This window comes from Dipteris shenzhenensis, chromosome 26 (assembly GCF_047967505.1).
Source record: "Dipteris shenzhenensis isolate YYH24624 ecotype China chromosome 26, Dip_SZ_1.0, whole genome shotgun sequence".
Lineage (NCBI taxonomy): Eukaryota > Viridiplantae > Streptophyta > Polypodiopsida > Gleicheniales > Dipteridaceae > Dipteris > Dipteris shenzhenensis.
In genome coordinates this window covers 13,312,139-13,334,246 of record NC_141621.1, presented here as the reverse complement: position 1 = coordinate 13,334,246, position 22,108 = coordinate 13,312,139, and the positions used below count along the sequence as shown (strand labels likewise).

The following is a 22,108-nucleotide window of genomic DNA, read 5'->3' as shown; positions in this document are numbered from 1 at the left end:
GGCTGTGCTAGTGAGCTTATTTGGTCGTGTGATTGTCAGATATATAAGAGATCCGATGAGCTGCCTATAGTATCTATCATTGACTGTAGGCTTTTCTGAATCTTTAGTAAGTTTCAAACTCTGTTCCATGGGAGTGGTTGCAATCTTGCAATCTGCCATATGAAACCTCTTCAGGAGACTGTCAACATACTTGAGCTGACTCATGAATGTGCTATTTGAATTTCTCTAGAACTCAATTCCAAGACAATAGTGCATAGGTCTAAAATCTTTCATGTCGAACTCTGCAGATAAGTCTTGTTTCAATTTTTTGATGAAGCTATCCTTGCTTCTTGTCACAATCAGATCATCTATGTACAAAAGTGCAATAGTAATGTCTTCCCCTTGAACTTTGTGATAGAGAGTATGATCTGCATTGGATTTCATGTATCCCAGATCAGCAAAATACTTATTAGTTCTACTGTACCAACTTCTTGGTGCTTGCTTTAAGCCGTAGAGACTTTTCTTGAGATGGCAAAACTTATTCTCCTTTCCTGGTTCAACATAACCTGTTGGTTGTTGCATGTAGACTTCCTTGTTTAGATAACCATTGAGAAATGCATTTTTGACATTGAGCTGATACACATTCCATTTGTTGAGTGTCACTAGTGATATCAAGAACCCTATGGAATTCATCTTTGCTACTGGAGCATAAGTCTCATCATAGTTCTGACCATATTGCTATGCAAATCCTTTTGTAACTTTGTATCTTTGAATACTTCCATCTGGATTGTACTTCACTTTGTATACTCATTTGTTTGCTATGGCCTTCTTTCGTGATGGAAGGTCACATAATTCCCAAGTATTATTCTTATACAAAGCATCCATTTCTTTATTCATAACAGTTTGCCATTTTGGCTTGTCTAATGCGTCTTCGAAGTACACTAGCTCTTCCACCTAAATTGCTTTGCCTTTCTAAGCATATGTCAATCAAGCTGGAGGTCTACTTTCCGTAGTAGACTATCCGAGCTGCTGTGGCTTTGCTTGGGGTGTTTCTGACAATTCTTGCTCTTCCTCATCAACTTGTTTTGTAGATGACTATGAAGTCAATGGTTCTATGTCCTGTGTAGGTGAGGTTTTCCATTCTAATTCCTCATCAAAGATTACATCTCTGGAGATAACGACCTTGTGGTTGATGGGATCATACAACTTGTATGCTTTGCTTTCTTCACTGTAGCCAACCATGATGCATTTGCATGACTTCACATCTAATTTCTTGCGATGATCATCATGTATGTGGGCATATGCTATGCAACCAAATATGTGGAGATGCCCAATGTGTGGCTTGTGTCCAGTGAATGCTTCATAAGTAGTCATACCTTGAATCGGTTTAGTAGGAAGCCGATTAAGAAAAATACTTTACAATGGCTATTGCTTCTACCTAATATTGATTTGGAAGATGCTTTTCACTAAGCATTTCTCTAGCATTGTCTGCTAAAGTCCCATTCTTCCTTTCAGCTCTTACATTCTGCTGAGGAGTATCTGCATATGTAAATTATCTTCGAATACCATGATTTTTGCAAAAGTTCATGAATGCTGAAGACACGTATTCACCTCCTCTATCTGATCTCATGACTTTGATCTTTATGCCTGTCTGGTTTCCTACCAAGGCTTTGAATTCTTGAAATCTAGAAAACACTTTAGATTTCTTCTTCAGAAAGTAGACCCAACAATATCTGCTGTAGTCGTCGATGAAAGTCAAGTAATAAAGTGAACCATTGATGCTGAGGTTCTTGGCATAACCCCATACATCTGTATGTATCAAATCGAGAATACCTCGTGCACGAGAGGTACTTTTACCAAAGTTGGTTCTCTTTTGTTTGCTGAAGCAGCATGCTTCGCAAACTTTTTCAAGAAACTGTAGCTTCGGAATCCCAATTGCCATATTCTAATTCCTGAGATCTAACAAGTACTTGAAGTTGAAATGACCATATCTCTTATGCCATTTTGCTGATAGTGGCATCTGTTGCAGTTGACCTAACATGGCATGCTTATTTGGTACTGTAGCTAGCATTCTGTATAAGCATCCTTCCTTGACACCTTTTGCTACTAGCTGACATCTTTTGGATTCATCTCTAATAGTGCATTTATCTCCGTCGAAGATGACTAGATAATTGTGTTCCATCATTTGACCTACTGACAAGAGGTTCTTGCTGAGCTTCGCAACATAGAGCACATCTTTCACCAATCCTTTCGTACCAATGAAATTGTTCATAGGGATAACGCATGTCCCTTGTGGATTCGGTGTATTGTTTGCTGTGTAGATGACATTTTTCTGACCTTCTAATGGCTTCATTTGTGTGAACCATTCCTGATGATTTGTCATGTGAGATGATGCACCGCTGTCGATATACCAAGGATCCTATTCCACTTGGTCGATTTGATATAGCTATAATCCTCTTTAGGATTGAAATTAGAGTCTAGATACACTGTATCAATCTGCTGCATTTCCTCGTTTGCAAGAAACATATTCCTATGTTCATTTGCAAAATGATTGTGACTAGAATGTCCACCACGATGATTTCCTCTGCCTCGAAAGTTCCCTTGATTGCTGCTAGATTGACTGCCTTGGTAGTACTGCTTCTTGCGGCAATCTCTTTCATAGTGTCCAAACTTGTGATAGTAGTTGCATTGGATGTTTGACATGTTGGTGGGTGCATTCCCTCATCCTTGGAATCTTCCTTGATTGGAATGATTTCCTCTGTGTTGATGGTGTTGAGGATGATGCTGATGTTGATGTTGATTTTGCTGATGATGACCATGTTGTTGCTAATGATTACCACTTTTTTGGTATGATCTACCTCTTCCTCTACTTTTGTTTGAAGCAATGAATGCCTAATCATTAGAATGACCTTTACGTGCTTGAATTGCTTGAGTCCCAAGTTCTCCACCAAGTAGGACTGCTGACCGAAGTTCTTCCAGTGTCGGAATTTGTCATTGGATGGCAATACTCTAGACTAGATTCTCGTATCCCTCTCCTAGTCCATTCAGGATTACTTGAACCATTTCTGTTGGGTTCATGGTCTCTCCTGCTGCTGCGAGTTGAATGTTGTAGTCTTTTATGAGGAGTACATAAGCATGATTGGTTTCACTGTTGCTGTTGCAAAAACTCTGGTTCATTTGGTTTCTCGGGGTGAGAATCCTGGATGTGTTCTTAGACTCGTAGAGAGTTGCAAACGTATACCATGCTTGTTTCGATATCTTGATTATGTTGAGCTGTCCTAGCATGACATCTTGCACATTTTGCTTGATCAGATGATAGGAGTACTTGTCTTTCTTATCCCATTCTACATGAGCTCGGGCAATGACAGGATATGCTATAGGTGCGAAAATCGTTTGTGTAACTGTAGATCCCGTTGCTGGTGTTGTGACAACAGGTGGAGTAGAGTTACTGGTGGTTGGATCAGGTCTCTCTTTCTCTCATAAATACCTATCTCTCTCTCTAAGAAGAAGAATAAGAACAACTCCTCATAGATCTGTCTCACAAACTAGATCTCTAAAAGAAATGAACTTTCACAAGAGAAGGAAATTCTCTCAAATCTCAGACTCTCTCACAATGGAAATCTCTCAAGAACAATGACAGAAATTTCTTTCAATGGATGGAAATCTTTTATCAATGGAATGAAAGATAGAACCCTCTCAATCTCTCAATCTCTCTCACTCTCACAAGGATCACAATGCCTCAGCAGAAGGCAAGCCATGACAAAATATGAAGAGGGGAGAGGAGAACAGTGGAGATGAGGAGAGAGGGCACAGCTAGAGAGCACACCACAAATGACTAACTGTACACTAGATTTAGTTGAAAAAATAGAATATATACAAACCCATTTAGGGTCGGGGATCTAACCCTTTCTGCACTCTATAAGGTTAGTGCTATGCACATATGATCACATGATGGTGCTATGCACACGTGATCACATGATGTCAAGCGTGAACTCTCAACATATCCACCCTAGTTTTGGAGCATGGATGTTGTAGGAGGTTGAAGCATAAGAGTTTTCAAGGAAATTTAGAGCAACTATTTTAGGGAATGTAGAGCATGGAGAAAGAATCCTGCCTTAAATATTCAATTTGAAAAGCTTAAAATTCAAAAAACAAGAGTGCACAACTGCGCTTGGGCATTGTCTCCTAGTTTAAAAGGCACTTTTGGGTGCAAAGGAGAAAGCTTAAAATTCAAAAAATAAGGGTGCACAAGTGCACTTGGGCATTGCCTCCTAGTTCAAAAGGCACTTTTGGGTGTTTCAATATGTTGGGCTAAACTTAGTTTTATTTAAGTTTCATAAAAGGAATTTTGAAAAGTCCAACTAAATTAACTTTTTTCAAATAATTACAAGTGGAAATTCACAAAGGATAATCCCTATAACACCTCTTAGGGCGTACACACCGCCCAAGCTAGAAAAGGAATGGATAATGTGTCATTACACATTGGGGGGACAATAGAAAAATAAAAAGGAGCGCATTTAACCTAGAGGATGCCTACGTGGTTCATGGTGAAGTGGATGGCATGGGTTCAAATCTAACCTGTTATTTGTGGGCAAGCGATGGTGGCTTCCTAACCCATGGCTGACCCTTTTTTGGCACTACATATGGTTTGTTGATGTGTGGCACCCATGTAGGTTCATCCCCCTAGGTGCCCACACTTGGGCGGTTGGGCCTTACGAGGCAAAAACCAAAGTAGTATCACTATTTGGATCTCCGGAAGGCCTTATGAATGATTTATTATCATTCTCCTTGTTTAATCTGCTCATAAAATTTAATTAGGTTGTGATTGTACCATTACTTGTGAATGTTATTGAATGGAGCAGTGATAGTCAAATGGTGGGGTGTCTGTTGATTGAAGCAGGCTGCGCGCGTTCGAGGCGAGCCATGCCGCGTGGACGGGTGGTGATGGGCAGGATAGGTGGTGAGGAAAAAATAAAAATAAAAAATAAAAATAAAACGAGAATGTGCTATTTTCTCAAACTAATGTTGACATGTAAGTGTTTCTCTATAAATGCCCATGAATTTGTTTCTTTCTACACTGGTGAAGGAATTGCGAGCTCCGATCTGTGATTTGGATTCATGGTTGGTTTCAGCAGTGGTTCATCGGAGCTCCTCGTGTTCTGATTTCTGCTGCTTCTTCGAGTCCGATCCATCGCTTCAATGGCGTCTAATCAGGACTCCGGAAGCACCACTTTGATGGATCTCATCACTTCAGATCCTGGTCCTATCGCTGCCACTTCTTCTTCCCTTCCTGCTCTCGGCAAAGGCCTGCCTGGAGAATCCAAACCTTCGAAGAAACCCGGGATGCTTCAGGTCCCAACAGCAGAGTCCTTGTCGCCTGCTCGGCTTCTATCTCCAGTTAGGACAAGCCTTGGACCTCTTACGAAAAAGAAGAAGGTATATGCTCCGCTGTGGCAGTTCTTGATCGTCGTGTCTCAGGGAGAGCTTAATTAGAGCATGGCCATCGCAGCTGAGCACCAAAACGTTTTAGAAGTGCTGTCTTATATAGGTGCCGCTAGGAAAGCAAATTTATTGGTTTTGAAGATTGGTGCAACTGCTTTATATAGAAGAAGATTTGCTGTCTCGCACCACCTGCTTTATGTAGAAGGTTTGGTATCTCTCATTCATACTGTCTTAAAGACCTCTCAAAAATGCTAACTGGCACACCTCAGCTGTTTCTCAGCACAAATGCAGATCCGTAATGCAACGCAAACAGCCTGCCTGATCTGAATTGGAGTCTCGCTTTACCCCTCATCCCCGGTCCTCCCACCTTGTCTCAACAAATTTTGAGCCTTCTTTTGTTTTTCTGACTTGTTGCATTCAAACTAGGAGATTGGGTAAATTCAAAGGTTCTTTCTTTGCGATTTGGTCTGCCTTCATTTTCACTAGAGTTTGATGTCTCAACGGAGGTAGAATGAATGCATGAATCGCTGTAATGGAACGCCAATCATTGGCTACAAATGCTTCAAACGGAAAATGCAGCAAGTAACCTCTCACACTATGAATTCACACTACATAGCAAATCCTAACTAAGGATGTGAGATGTGAGTAAGAAGCTACCCTTAGCTTCACGTAGAAGATACTACCTCAGACCCACTGCATTGACACTGTGCCTAACTAGAGAGAGAGTGTGGTAGGTGCTTGCCTTTGTGACGTGTGGTAAGCCACCGCTAACAAACTCGAATGGTTTCATCCATGGTGATGTACGTGGGATTATGCCTCCTTACGTGGCTCCTTAAAATATCTGACCACCTCCAAGGACATGATACAATGGCTGATTTAGCCTAGGATTCTATTAATAATCATAACCACTGAGTCACCCTAAGCATGAACCTAGGAACCTTATTCAGAATTCATCACTCACATTTCCAATATTCCGCTTTATGAACAATGGATGTGATTTAACGCATCATGTTGAAAAACTTCTCTTGCTTAGCATTTGCAATAGGTTTTGGTTAGTATTCTGTCACCAAATCCTCTGTCAGACAATAAACTAAATCTATCTCATGTACAAAGTGATATTAAGCTTCTATACTGTACAAGCATAAAATAAATGGTTTCTTGGCTGGCAATCAATAAAGGAGTTGGCTTTTTTCGTTCAAGCCTAATGTCTTTCAAGATTTTTATTAACAAGACAGCTTTGTAAGCTCTATTTGTTGCTCCTCTGTATTCAGCTTTTGTAGGTGATAGAGCAACTGTGTTTCCTTCTTGCTATTATCCAGATTTTGCCATTGGATAAGATAATGGACTGTCATTTGGACATCCAGTCCAATCACTCTCAGTACACCTTCATAGTTTTCAAATAATTGCTACTTTTGTGTCCAACTGTTAGACAACCAACCATGCACCAGGCGGAGCTTTGAGAATATGTTAGAATAATCAAGTCTAGCTTGCTATAGCCTAACGCCCGCAGGGGACTATTGCTAGAATCACCTGAACGCTCAAAATCTTACGAGAAGATGTGCACACACATATCTGCTTTGAGTATAAACAGAGATATGGAGAAGTATACTCAAATAGACGGCCATAATCACTCAAAACATGACCTTAATACGTGTACACGCAAATATGCTTAAGAACTAACACAGATCTGGAGAAGTACACTCAAGTAGATGGCCAGAATATCATACGAGGATGATGCTCCTAGTAGGACAGATCTCAATACATGTGGTAATCTTCTGCCAAACCCCTAAGGTAGATTTGCCATGGGGCAAATGGGCCACAATGCTGCTCTTGCTGCTACTCCCTCCCGTTTCTTCCTTAGCAAGGTGGTGACAAATCGTCCCCCTTCTTCTTGTTTCTTTTTCGTACAATTTTGTTTGACAAAGGGTAGTGGTCCAGAACGTGACCTTTTTGTGTGGTCAAAACACCCTTGACACCATGTTGTTCTCTCCTTTCAGGATTGAGCAATGCTCTCTGCCCCATGTGATGATAGGCTCAAGATTTTGGGTCCGGGCGAGTTTAGCCCTGGAAGGTGACCACATTCAGGACGTCACCATCTATGGGAGCTACTCAAACTTAGCTCCTTGGACACCAGTGAGGACTTGGTAGAACAGAGCCCAGTTATATCTTGGATCTCATCTTAGCTCCTTGGACACCAGTGAGGACTTGGTAGAACAGAGCCTAGTTATATCTTGGATCTCATCTAGTTTTCTTCGTCCCTTGGTACCATGTTTTACAATGGATGATATGGAGACAACACATCACGTGTACATTGCGCTTCCCAGGCTTCCTCAAGGAGTATAGATCCACCTTGACCCACTGTAGTAGGTGCTTCTAGAGAAGCCTGCCAAAGATATCTTGAGGCAGCGGGTTGAGGTTTGCCTTGGGTAAATTGGCCAAACTCAGTACGAAGACTTTGTATAAATGGATGCTCAAGTATGTGTGGGTGTGTGGATTTGTATGTGTGAGAGCATACTTTTATACTATGGTCTACACCCACTGTTGGGCGCTGATGACATCAGTGGGGATGTCATAGTAGCTAGTCCCTGCTATGCGTGATGGAGTTTATGGTTTTCAATCTTATGAGTGACTCTCGTGAGATTGAAACTGCACTATGTTGTGTTTTTAGAGGATGAGTTTGGGAATGTTCCTGGATTCATCTAGGTATATAACTGAAATAATAAGTAATGTATGGAAGGAATAACCCTCACCGCAAAAAGGAAAGAGAGAAACTGTATAGAGGGAATAACCCTCACTGAAGAGCTGTGATCTGTTGGGAGTAAGGGGCTGCACTGATACAGACCCCTGCTGCTGCTATCTGGAGCTGAACCAAGACCTGTAGATGCCAAGGAAGGGGCAGATCTACTGCTCCCTGAAGCTGGCCTGTTCTGCTGCTGATCCCTACTGCTGCTGGTGAGAAGTTAAACCAGCCGTTGAAGTGGATGAAGAATGAGGCCCATGTGGGCCGCCTTATATAGGCTTTAAGGGCAGATTGGCCGACCCTTGGTCGATCAACTGCTCACAGGCCTACAGGTCTGTAGAGCTTACAATGATCATAAACACACATGATAGAGCTTATGTTAGAGAATAACAATGCAAGTGGAAGCTAACCCTAGAGTAAAGTTATGTAGGCCAGGAACTCACATGGTATATTTGGAATCCAAAACTTCTTTCCTTAGTGTAGACATGCAGCAAGTAAGCGGACAGTGCACAAGAAAGATCTAGAACCGGCAAACTTATAATATTCCATCCAAGATTGACACAATACAAAATGAATGTCCAGGGTATCACCCTCTAGGAGCAGAATGCTGTCTAGATGTGCACACTTGTACATAGAAAAAATTTGCTCTTGTACCTCTGTTGCACTCCCTAATCACTTGGCCTGTGTGCTCCTGCTCCCTATGGGTTTATGTGGGCCTCGTTGTCATGTGTACAAACACACCTTCAGGCTGCTCCTCCTGGACAGCCACACATAAGGCAGTTCTTGCACTGGAAACTTGACCTCCTTGCTGCCCCGAAACACCGCAATGGTGAGGCACAAGCTCCCCCTTTGATCTGTCTTCCTGCTGCTCTGTAGACCGCCAAGGATGAAGACTCCTTTGAACTCTTTGTCTGCAGCACTCACCCTCTTCCCTTGCTGCTCCAAGTCTTCCAGGATGAGGGCCCAGATCTGGCTGAGGTGGTGCTGATGATTAATGAGCAAGGGAGGCTCACCTTTTACAGGGCCAAAGGCCCCCAAAACTAACTGACTGATGTGCTGACCGAACCAGTCTGTGAACCGACTGGTTTGGCAGCCTTTTGACTGTCCTCATTTGTACAGTCCCATACAGAGGCTCCTTCAATCCCGCACAGCTCCTGCTTGATCCGGGCTGCAAACGCCTCGTTCCAGGCCATTTAAGGCCCTCAATACCTGCGCTTTTCTGCCCTGTACTGTCCCTGACTGACACGTGACAGTTCCATCCAGTTCGGCTGTAATCTGCCAGGTAAGCTTCTTGTTGTGCTGCCCATGTGGCAGCGCCTTTTTAAGCATTTGCTTTGTATGTTTGATCGCCTATGTGCTGTCCATGTGGCAGCCCTATCCTACCCTGGCCCATCTCCCCCATGCTCTCCTCATATGGGGGCTTACAAGTGTGGAGGTGACCATCTAATTTCCAACAGCTTACACCAAAGATGATCGTCACACAACACAGGTCGCAATATATGTTTGAATCTAGAGAAAGACACTATCAAGGATTCTACTGATTGTTGGCACACGCATTAGGCTCAAACGCCACTCTCCCACTGTAGGCAATGCTATGCTGCTTCTGTAACAGACCTACATATTTATGGATTATTCACAGATATTTCACTTCCATTTATGTGTATTTTCTGTGCATATATGATTACAGGCGACACATGTGAGATCCTTTACGTGAGTTTTTTCACACCCCGGCCAGTTATTTTCTAGTGCAAAGTCTGTGCGCAGGTCATAATTGACTCAGTGGTTACCACCTACCATGGCTGATGACTATGAAATCTATCTTTAGTATAGCTGTTCCATCTCCAGTATGGTCTTGTCGCCTTTTGTGTGACCGTATCACCTTCAGTATGATTTTGTCATCTCAGTATTGCTAGGAAACATAGAGACAAAGGTTGCTTGCTGTAGCCAGCACTCCGCATTGTGTAAATGTAGCCCAAAAATCACAGAGTGGTAACTCAAATCACTCTTTTCTTTATAGTGAATATAGATAGATGCAGAAAGTGAATGAACCATGCACATGAGAGTAGAAACAGTAAATATATATTGCTCCAAGGATGGGCAAAACGTTGTACAAATGTGTGCACATTTGTCCACCATCTAGCAGATATGGTGCTGCCTAGACGTGGGCCCTTGGCACCACAAAACTGTTTTCTACCTCCCTGGGACTTTCAAAGTCATTGCTCTCCAAGAGCTTCAGTGGGTGGAGTAGATGCCCTCCTCACAGACCTCCTTGCTGCTCCTGTCTGCAACCAATGGTAGGGTACTATTTGTGCTGTGATCCTTGACCTCACTTCTCCTCCTATCTGTATCCAATGGTGACGCACAAGGCTCATTGTTTGCAGGCCTCCTTGCTGCTAGAACTGCAGCCAAGCTGTGAGGTGCTGCATGTATCTCTGGACCTCCCTCCATGTGGCTTCTCTCAGGCCCAATCTATGCTGCTGGTTCACCTCCAACATGTCCTCCTCATTTGGGGGCTCGCAGGTGGGGAGGTGACCACAATAATTCCTGCAAGGATGACTTTAGCATCTCTAGTGGTCTTTTCTTACCATCTCTAGTATGGTTGTATGTTTACAATCTTCAGCATGGTTATACCATTCACAATATGGTGATGGATCTTTAGTATCCATGATAGTCACATCGCGTGATAGATGCCAGAAGCTTATGCATAGGGTCTTGAGAAACACTGAGGCTTTTTTTTCCTCACTAGCTTAATGAGACGAGAGAATGATGTATTTTCTTTTGAAGTATAACGAGTACCTCTTCCATAAGGAATCACAGCCCTATTGGAAAATCAATGCTCCCCTTTGAACGTCCTCCTACATCTAGGTGCTCATCTGTAAGGCCTCTATCTGAGGAGAACATTGCTGCAATAGGGTAGGTGATGATTGAAAGCATCTACATCTTTGTATTCAGCCGTCAAACATATTGATAGGTAGGCGGATGATGAGCTAGCAAGGCATAAATACCCACATGGCTGTTTTGTAGTTTGCCGTTGACATGGATTGTAGTTGGTGATGTGGTAGTCTTATAGATGATGTGGCATAGCTGTGCTGTTGATGTGGTAGTTGGTATAGTGGCTGCAAGGCACATGGTAGTCTGTCGATGTGGGAGTGCAGCACAATGTGGACAGCAATGGAGAGCACACACGCAACAAACTGAAGATGCGAAAGGAAATTGAGAGATGCTGCACCAAGACTCAGGGAAAATACCCTCTACTGCTGGGCAAAAACCTCCAAGACAAGATGATTAAAGAGGGTAGAGAGGGGGCCTATATATAGCCCCTCACCCCTTACAGTCGGCTTGCTTATGCCTGCCGACTTGGACTGACCTGCAAGGTCGGTATCTGACCTTACCTTCGGGTCGGGTCTGACCAACGTTACCCGACAAACCTTGATGGTCAAATTGTTGCCTATGTAAATGTCACCCTTAGTGATCACAAAGTTTCTGAATCTTGCTAGGGATGGGCACAGGCTCCACCATCTATAATCCAGATCCTGGAATCTTCTGCATGAAGGGCGACCCCCTTGCCAATGAAAGATGTCAGAAGTCTAGAATCTCAAGGTGAAGAAGATGAGGATTGCCGGTTGACCTCTGAGGGCACTTCCTCCAATAGTGACCTTTCTGGCTATAGTGATTGTAGGTACGCTCCGCCTTGAGTGCTTCCTTCTCTGCATCAGTCTTCTTGTCAAAAGAGGTCCTTTTGCCTGGGTTCTGTCCTTTATTGTGCGGGGTTGCCAAAGCCTTCGAGCTCCCGCCTTGTGAAGGGCTCTGAAAGCGCTCCTCCTGGTCTAGCGCCATAGGCACCAGCTCCTCCCAGGTGAGAGTATTGATCCTCCTGCTGGTGATCAAGAATGAATAAGACGCTGAATACTGGGAAGAGAGATGGGACAGCAAAGAAATGCCATGTCCTCTGATGAAATCTCCTTTCTTGCCTCAAGGGTCTCTTGCTGAAGCTCTTGGAGCGTGTTGATGTGTTTCTGCATGGTAGATGACTTTGCAGGATCCAACACTCGGATTTGGACCTCAAGAGAAACTCTCTTCATTGGAGAAGTTCTGTTATACAGGGACGCCAAGTGCTCCCAAATCCCTTTGGCCAATGTCATGTGCATGACATGATTGATGATCTGAGGAGTGTAATTCAAGAAAATAAAGGAATGTACCCATGCATTAACCCGGTCCCAAAGCTGAGCCAGATTCTCAGCATCCTTTTGCTCCAGGATGCCAAAGTTTCCATCAAGTGGATCTGACCTGTGAATGCCCATGCCCACGATGCTGAAGTCTGCAAGGTCATAGGACTGCAATACTGACTTTATCACAACTCTCCACACGCGGTAATTGTTGCCATCCAATTGCCAGTCCACTGGGAAGGTAAGTAACTTTGGGATCTTGAACTTGTTCTCAACCATCTCAGTCAAGGTTGCCATTTTGGAAAGAAGGAGAGATAGATCTGAAAAGGGAGGGTGGGTGGGAAAGAAAGAAGAGAGAAGAGGGCTGGAAAAAACTGTGAAGAGGCTGTTCTGCTTTGCTATAGCACCTGCACGCCCTTGCTGTCCAAAACCCTGGAAACATCTATGCACCTATAGCACCTGCACCTGCACGCCCTTGCTGTCCAGACCCTGAAAACATCTTCTCCACGAACTGATATCTCCCTCGAAGTGGTTGAACCTTGCTCCTGCACACCCTGACAGTCCACACCTCTAAAATCCTCACTTCAAACAGCTCCGAACAGCAGCGATACACTTTGCACAGTTTGCTGGCTCCAATTGTCCTCCAGTTCTCAGATCTTTGAGCCTTGCAACTCTGATATCATATGACAGTGCAGTGAAATGGGGACAGCAATGCCCTCTACTGCTGGGCAAAAACCTCCAAGACAAGATGATAACCTGCAGGGTAGAGGGGGGCCTCCGATGTGGACCAACCTGCAGGCTTGGTATCTGAACCGACCTTTGCGTCGGTTCTGACCAGTATTACCCAACAAGATGGGTGGCCTGTTTGACCACCATCCTGGTCCTGATCTCGGTGCCCACAGGATAGCCAGAAGTGGCTACCAGGGTGGGCCATAAGGGCCTCAAATTGCCCCCAGACTGAGCCGTACCAGCCCATGAATCTGCCCGTATCTCCTGCTTTACCATGGCACAGTCCCTGGCATGCGGAATCTGCCCTGGAACACCTGGCCCTGGCACATGTCCACCCCCTTGCTAAACTAACCCTACAAAGGGCGGGCACACCCACAAAGAAGCGCTCACTCATATCATACATATGGTACATCCAAAGATGCCAACTCTAACAGATGTGGCCTTGGGGTAGTATGCTAGGCCGGCCATGTGCAGGTTGGCTTGCTACTACAGGCTAGCCCTAGGGTGGTCAGTCTAGTTTTGGCATAGAGTGCACTTGGGCATAGAGCACTCTCCTCGCCTTAGGAAGATGCTATGGAGGTTATTGACGGTCCAATAGTGTCACTTGCACACTTGCACTTAGGTGCAATGTGACACACTGGCTACATCGACAAGTACGTAATAGTTCCCTAATAGGAGATTTTGTCGTATGCTGTGACCTCTTTGTGAGCCCTTGTCCAGGGACAATCAGGCACAAGCTACGTAAGTCAGTCTCCAAGCCTTAGGTCAAGTTAGACTGTCAGTCTTGTTCTTTGGTACCCACTGGAGAACAGTAGGTAGTTAGTGTTTTCATCTTAGGTTAGGTTAGGTCTAGGTCATAGCCTAGGATAGGAGCCCCAGAGGACCCCCCAAAGGCTGACCAATGGACCAGAGGAGAGCCAGCAAGCATAGTTACCAGAAACGGCCGTTTTTGGCCTGGAAACGAAAACGCCGAAACAAAAATGGCGTTTCTTTTAGAAACGTCGTTTCATAATCATTGTTTTTTTTTTTGGTTTTGGGGAGGGGGGGTTGGTTTTGTGGGTGGCCCTCTTTTGATTAAATTGTTTTTGCCTTCTTTTGATTAAAACATTTTTCACCCATTCGTCGCCTCTTGTCGTCGTTTGTGCCGCGTCCCGTGTTGCCGCTCTCCATCCTGCTGCTTTCCACCCTCTCCATCTTTGATTCCTGGGCCCTGGCACCCGCAGCTTGCTCTCCTCTCCATCCCTCCATCCTGCAGGCTGATAGCTGCTCTCCATCCTCAGCCTGCTCTCAGCTCTCCATCCCTCCACTACCTCTCCTCTCTTACCTCTCCATCCTCCTACCTCTCATCCTCCTCCGACTCCTTCTACCTCTCCATCCTCTTTCACTTCCCCATCCTCCTTCTACCTCTCCATCCTTTTTCACCTCTCCATCCTCTGTCTTACCTCTCCATCCTCCCTCTCAAACTTCAGATTGTTGTAAGTGCAATCTTGTTAGAAGTTAGAAGTTAGAACTTAGTTCATAACACATGTTGATTGTTGAACCATCATTCATGGATAATAGATGATACTAGATAGATCAATAATCATAGGAATTTACAATCATAGAAGCATGCATGATGCTTCAAGTATAGATAATTGTATTATGTAAAATTTGCAATCTATTTATTGATAATTGTATCATGTATAAAAAATAAATTTTTATACATAAATTGTACCACATTGCCGTCTCTTCTGTTTCTGTTTCGGCGAGGGTCGGAAACTCCATTTCCCCGGTTTTTCCCGTTTTCGTTTCTTCCGTTTCCGTTTCGGGTGGCAACTATGCCAACAAGGCAATTTGCAAAGACCACAAAACTCCCTGGCAAATGAGCCAAGGAGGGGCTTTTATAGGTCAAGGAGATCAGCAGCCAGTCGGCTACGGCCAGGCTGGTTGGCTGGCTCCTCAGCCCCTATAAAAGGCCCTTGCTGCCCTCTCTTTTCCTCATTCAGTCCTCCCTCCTTCAGCACTCCTAAAGCTCCACTCCAGCCCCTTTTGAACAGCCTGACACCTCCAGTTGTTGGCCTCTGACCAGCCTCAGCTCTTGGCCTCAATTCAGTCCTTTTGGAAGGTGTTCATGTAGCGCATCAGACGGGGAGTCGGATCAGCAAATGGAGTAAGGTTTGGGGTTCTATTTCAGCAGCTCTTTTCAGTTATCTTTTACAGTTTGCATCTCTAGCTCTCTTTTAGGATCTATCACTCCCAACCTTCACTCTCTCACTCACGCAGTAACCCTGCATTCCATTGGACAACACAAGCCTCTTCCTTGCCTTGCAGAAGTGCCCTACATTGTCAGTGTGGACAATATCAAGGTCTCGGTATTGGTTGACGTTGCCTCTCAGGTCTTTGGGTGTGCTATACGTGGGCTCAGTGTACTCTTCAAAAGCGCGTTTCCATGCTCTCTCGAAGAGTGTTATTTGTATTTCTCAGTTCTCCAAGTATAAAGTAAATTCTCCAGGCCCTTGGGCCTCGATGGGTACAGGGACCCAATCGGTTGTCAGCATTACGCTAATTCCTCGCTAAAGGTTTAAAGAAGGTCTTGTGTGATTACATGATCAGATTACCGTTGCATGTTACAAATAGAAGGAGAGCGTGGCTCCTTGTATTTGTAGAGCATCTACTTCAGCTAGCTTGGTTGGGCAGCATCTATTCAGGTTTACTCTTCCTCTTCAGGTATAACTTATAAGTACTATTGAGTTTATATTGCTTCTGGTGGAGGGAAAGAGTTCTCCATGAAAGGTTTGGTGGGTGTTCTTGCCTACACAGAAAGCCAGCCCTCAAAACAAATTATTGCTTCTGTTATATGACTGTCATTGCCACAATTATGAAACCCCAAATGAGGAGGAGGTGGGGGTAGGACACCTGCAATATGCATGGGATAGAAAGAGCTTTCATACGGGCTAATGGATGGGATGCCACAGTAGCATACTTGGGAAAGGAGAGGGCAGCTGTGTGGGCTGCATATATGCAGCACCTTACTATGGGTTGGCAAGGACTGGAAAGGCCCTGCAAATGGGCAGGGTAGAGGGTCTTATATAGATCTCAGAATGGCCTTTGAGTAGATCATTTGAAGGGGGGCAGACAGATGAGGGCCTGGTCAAGCAGGGGATAGTTATGGTCAGGGTTGGGCCCCTCTAAAGGGGTCGGCTCTCCAGGACTGGTTGTGGGCAAAAAAGGAGGCCAGTCACCCCTTCTACAGACTAGTGGTCCAAGCATAGCAGGCTATATAGTGGGGCCTTGGGTCCCAATCAGAGCAAGCCACAAAAGCCCTTTTTGTAGAGGCATGCAGCAGCAAGGGAGACCAGCACTAGGAGCTGCCTTATGCCCAGTTTTGGTACTGATCTAGGAGCAGCATGTGGCTGCTCTTGTGGAAGGTGATGGAGCACGTGTTTGATCAAGTGGGTGTAGGCCCACAATGGCTCGTTGAGAGTGGATGTTCGGATATGAGGGTTAGTGCTCCTATTGTGAGCCCCTAGATGATGAGGACATGGAGGCAGGACATCTGCGATATGTATGGCATAGAAAGGGCTGCCACATGGGCATATGAAGAAGCTGTTATGTGGGCAGGCCTGAGAAAGGGAGGGCAGCCATGTGGGCTGCATATGCACACCACCTTGCCATGCATGAAGAGCAGCCATGTGGGCAGCGCATAGGCTGTCACATGGGCTGCATAGATAATCCATGTGGGCTGGGTGGGCATGGCCAAGGACTGGAAAAGACTGGCAGAGTAGAGGGCGTGGAAGTAGACCTGGCTTGGCGAGGGAGCAGTTATGATCTGCAGATCATGCATGTGTGGGCTGTGTAATAACTAGGCTTGTGTTAGCTAATGTTACATTTGGTAATTTTGGGGATTTTGCCTTAGCTAATAGTTAATCAGGGTTAAAACATGGTTATTGAATAAAACCATGATTAGTGAATACCGACTGTTCGACTCAAGGGTGTAGGGTAGGTTAAACTTGTATTGACAAGATGTATCAACTTGTTTTTATTACTATTTTAGAGTTCAATAATTAGGGATCCCGTAAGACGTATTGGCCCTTTCATTGAGATAGACTGAGACTTTGAGAATGAATGTGTTTTTTACATCTATAGTCTAGTAATGGCTTAGACTAAAGCTTCGTGTAAAGATTATAAATTTTACAATATTTCTTCTATGGTGCTTTATTCCCTAATCGTGTGCTAGATTGGTTTTGCTAGTTTCTCTTGGATGCACAAATCCTTGCATTGTTTTGAGAGTTTTTGAATACTTGTAATTTCTTTACATTGTAGGTATATCTAATAGGAAGCATTAATGTATCATCTCTCTGAAAGATCTCCATGGGTTCAGTGGCAAATTATACTTTTTCAGACTATATGCGATTTGCATTTTATATTTCCTGAACTAGGGCCCAGGGGTTATGGTGAAGAGATCTGATATGTTTGGTCATGAATATGTGGATGTGCAGCCTGTGTCTTATTCCCAACTTGCCAGAAGCCTGCATGAATTGGCAGCGGCAGCTGATCAGGTCACTTCCTGCTATTATGCCAGAGTTGTTGTTACTTTACCATTCCTGGTGTGTTGCTACATTGATTTAGTTGCTACTCTAATGATGGCTGCAGAAGAGTTCTTCAAGCCAGCTTGTACATCAAGTATTTCCAAAGCTGGCTGTTTATAATTCTGTTGACCCATCCCTAGCCCCGTCTTTATTGATGGTGAGTGGCTACAAATATCAAGTGCTCTCTTTCAGAACAGTTTACATCTTTGATGCTGTAAATCGTACCTGAAGGTTTGGTTCTCTTTTGTATGCAGCTTCATCAGCAGTGTGAAGACAGGCACGTTCTGCGATATGTGTATTATTATCTTGCCCGTATTCTTTCGGATAGTGGTGGTCAAGGTCTGGCTCCAGGTGGTGGGATTTCTACCCCAAATTGGGATGCTCTTGCTGACCTAAATGCAACTGGCGGAGTGACGAGAGCTGATGTTGTACCTCGAATAATAGATCAGTTGACAAAAGAGGCTGCAAATGCTGATGTGGAAGGTGCTTCTTAATCTTTCACTAAAAGAATTAGGTTGGTTTTGACTCTTGAGCATACTTTATGTTTAGCCATTGGAAGATGACTGGAACTTGATTCGTTTGGAAGTCTTTGGCATTTCTCATGTGATCTTCTCTTTGCTACAAATTGAACAATGTGCAGAGAAACTTGGTGGTGCAATCCTTGACCATGCCACCTTTAAATAAAGTCACAATTTTTTGGAATATCTTTGTAATAGGAAAACAGATTCTATTGATTTTCAACTCTCTTCCCCCCCCGCCCCCCTCCGCCCCCTCATCCCCCCTCTGCCCTCCCAAAAAAGAAAGAAAGAAAAAGAACCGTCTAATTCAGCAATTCATAAGGTGCTAAAATGAAGAAGGTGCTGGCTGTCCTGCAACCCGCCTCTCAGGGTCTAAGCTCCTGCCCTGATACTACCAAAGTGGGCACCAAAAGCCAAGGGGGAGGGGTATACAACCAACGGATACCTTGATCTGCAAAAATGTAAAAGCTTTGCAAAAGCGCTTATGCCGTGTGGCGGTCCTCCTAGAATTCTTTATACATAGATGGCATAGTTGGTTTTGCTGCCCCCCCATAATAAGGCTACATCGAGTCACTGATATGTGCCAAGCTTTGTTGTTGGAAATTGTCGCCCAAGTGCTGTCCTCCGGTGAGGGCTCTAAGCACCCCTGACTAGTGATCTGCTCACCACAATGAGATAGGCTGGCGAGGTCAATTGATGGAGAAAGCGTGCCTCCTCTCCTTTAGCGAAGCCACCATCCCCTAGGTGACTACTTGACAGATCCTCCACACCTTGGCCAGGTCCGTAAGAGAATCCAGCTAGACCTTTTGGGCCAAGGGGCAGCTCCACAAGCAATGTGATATCGTCTCAAGGTCACCTGCTGCGCAACAATGACAGGTCCCATCTTTGTGCATCTGCACTGGCTATGGGCCAATGGGTAGGCCCCCACGGACCAACGGTTAGAACAAATAGGAGTTCATTTGTTTATCTTATGGAATCTCTTGTTAAGATGAAGCATCTTTAGATCCATTATGAAGCATCTTTAAAGAATTGATCAGTTAAGATGAAGCATCTTTAGATCCATTATGGCAAGAAGCAATGCAAAAATGGTGCAATCATGAAATATCAAACATGGAATCTTATTTCTCTTCCAAAAGGAGAGAGTACTATAGGATGTATAAATGGATGCTTAAGTATGTGTGGGTGTGTAGGTGGGAGTTGAGGAGTGGAAAGGAAGGAAGGGATCGGGAATGAGAAAGGCATAGGAATAGAAGTGAAGAATGGAGGATAGAGAGAATGGGAGAAGGGGAAGGGGAGAGTCGAGGAAAGGAATTCGGGGGCGGAAGTGGGCCCAAGGTGTTAGAAAATACCCAACAGAGGGTACACGCAGCGGAAATAATGCCCAGGAGCTCACACAGTGTGCGGTGTGGGTGTGGAATCACAAACTTCTTTACTTATGTGCATTTAATAGGTGTGCAGACTCATCAATAGACAATGAACCAATCAGATAGAGAAACCACCAAATAATATATTTCCGTCCACAACTATGGACACAATACAAAAGAGACAGATCCAGAGTCCCACCAATGGTGTGGTCCTCTGATCTTACCACAAAAGTCCTTCTCCTATCTGCTGGCTATCTCTAGACTAGAGTCCGCGTGCTTCACCTCGAGCGTGAGTAGACTTTCCGTCTAGAATGATCTTCTCCACCTTGCTGTTTGGAAACCAGTCTAGGTGGGCAGCTTCCTGCAAGCTAAGTCTGCAGCACAAGGTACTACTTTCTCCTCCTGACTGTAGGCCCAAAGATAGCCCTGCTGCTGCTCCTTCTGCTGGTGGAATTGCTGCTCCAGATGATGCTGAAATGAGGCCTGAATGGCTCCCTTATATAGCCCTCAAGGGCCTGGCCAAAAAAACCGACTCAGTCTGTACAAAAACCGACCCAGTCTGTATGAAAACCGACCCCACAGTTCCCCATTTATGGGACTGTGGGCTGCCCTTTTGGGGCACTCATTACAAGGGCCCTTGGCCCATCTTTCAAGGGCAGATGCCCTATAAATACAGGGTCCAGCCCCCCCCAAAATCTACTGCAGACAATGCGCCTCCTGTCTAGATCCATCGCAATCTGTCCCAGCCTGTCTTGCTTCTGCTCCGGGCTTGTTCCAGCTCTAAGGCTCCTGCCTGAGCTCCGTACGCCAGCCGTACAGCAGGCTTCTGTATTCTGCCATCCTTCCCCCTAGATGTGCTGCCCACATGACAGCCATGATGCTGTCTATGTGACAACCCCTTTCTGTCTTTTCTTGTTGGGTACTCCTAGGTCTCCCTCCCCCATGCTCTCCTCATATGGGGGCTTACAGATGGGGAGGTGACCTTTCCAACACAAGGGCTGTTGAGAAGCCCAAGGGGGGAAGTTTGAGCTGAGGGGCTGTAGATGGCAGGCCAAAAACGAGGGAGGAGAGGCACAGGAAGGTGAGGACAGCCCACAAAAAGGGCTGTGGATTGAGTGGTATCCAGCAGGCCGAAGATGAGCTGTTGAGGCGGGGGTGGAAGAGGCGGAAGAGAAAGGGGTTGCTTTCCTTGTCCTGCCAATGCAGTGTAATATTTGTTACTTTGTCATTTTCAAGTTGGTACTGTCTGAATGCCTTAAGGTCCAACAAAAGTAATCCTCATGGGGTGGAACAAAGTTAGGTCTGATGAAGCATTTAGGCGCTTGATCATGGAACAAATAAAGCAAGAAGAAAAACTTTTGTAAGAAGAATTCTTACCAGCAAGATGTGCCCTTGAGGACAGTCAAATAATGGAAGATAGTAACTCTGATACTCAATTTCTGGCTTTATTTTCTGGGCTTGCCTATGGGTGAAGATTTCAGAGGAAAAACCTTGTTTTGAATAATTGACTTCCTCCTCACCTCTTGGAGACTGAACTTAGCTAATGAACTGCATAGTTTTTTGGAGATAAGTATCCATCTTAGTTATCGTGGTGAGCACTCTTTGAGCAAAACAAAGACGACTGGTCTTTATGGGCTGTATTGTCACATTAGTTTTTAATGTATTTTCATTTATCCACGAACAGTGAGGTATTGCAGTGCTCCTAGCTATGTCACTAATGTATTCAAAGCTGAGTGGAGAACATATATAAGTGTTTTGTGCCATCTCACCTGCCATCTGATTTATAAAGTTGGGCAAGTGCTGAGATATGTTGTCTACAAGTGCCGATAAAGGACGTGGGAGATCAGTATGTACTTGCGGAACCATGTAGATGTTCCCAACGATTGAATCAAGCAAGTGACTGTGAACATCTCAACACAAATTATGTCTCAATACAAGATATGTGTCTCAATACAAGATATGTGTGCTGGAACATTTCAAGGTCCTTTGCTGTCTAAAACACAGCACAAGTGGTGAGTTACTTGCGGCTAGGGGATGCAGAAAACTGCAGCAGTATGGTGATGAGGATCCTTTGCACACCATCTGAACTTCAGTGATTGAGGTAACATGGCACAGATGTCCTATTGATAGCTTCCCCAACGGAGCTAGGGTTGGCAAACCAGCTTGCTGGCGCAATCAGCCACTTTGGCTGGTTTGGCTGGCCTATGTGGGGACAACATGTGGCCGATGACTTGGGCCCTTGTGATCCTCCTGTTGGGACCCTTATTAGGGATCCCTAGTGTGCATACTTGGAAGTAGAGGGTGAGCCCCTCAAGTCTAATGCCACTTATAGATAGTCTTTTACTGAGACTACTTGTGACTGCTCCTCATTTGGGGTGCAACACATGGCATTCATGAAAGGGGAAGGGGATGAACTAATACAGCAGGCAGTAAAACCTAACATTGAGCGATAATAATCACTAACATCAAAATTTGCCTTATTATGACAATCAGTTAATGGGAATCAGTTTTCTTTATGGAAATTTGAAAATGATCTATTTGTACCCCCACTCAATTTATATACCTTCTATTTTTTGGGATTATATCAAGAAGTCTAGTGCCT

General features: G+C 44.6%; 1 protein-coding gene across 1 annotated transcript in view; it reads left to right on the top strand.

Moving 5' to 3' along the window:
* Window positions 1–5,060: 5,060 nt before the first annotated feature.
* The window catches only part of LOC147884699 (SH3 domain-containing protein), a 47,417-nt gene continuing 30,369 nt past the window's right edge, over window positions 5,061–22,108 (top strand). Inside the window, exons 1-4 of the mRNA XM_087397175.1 lie at window positions 5,061–5,415; window positions 17,535–17,594; window positions 17,689–17,781; window positions 17,879–18,107. Of these exons, the coding sequence (XP_087253301.1) occupies window positions 5,179–5,415; window positions 17,535–17,594; window positions 17,689–17,781; window positions 17,879–18,107 (619 nt within the window). The 5' untranslated portion in view covers window positions 5,061–5,178. The remainder of the gene's footprint in view (window positions 5,416–17,534; window positions 17,595–17,688; window positions 17,782–17,878; window positions 18,108–22,108) is intronic.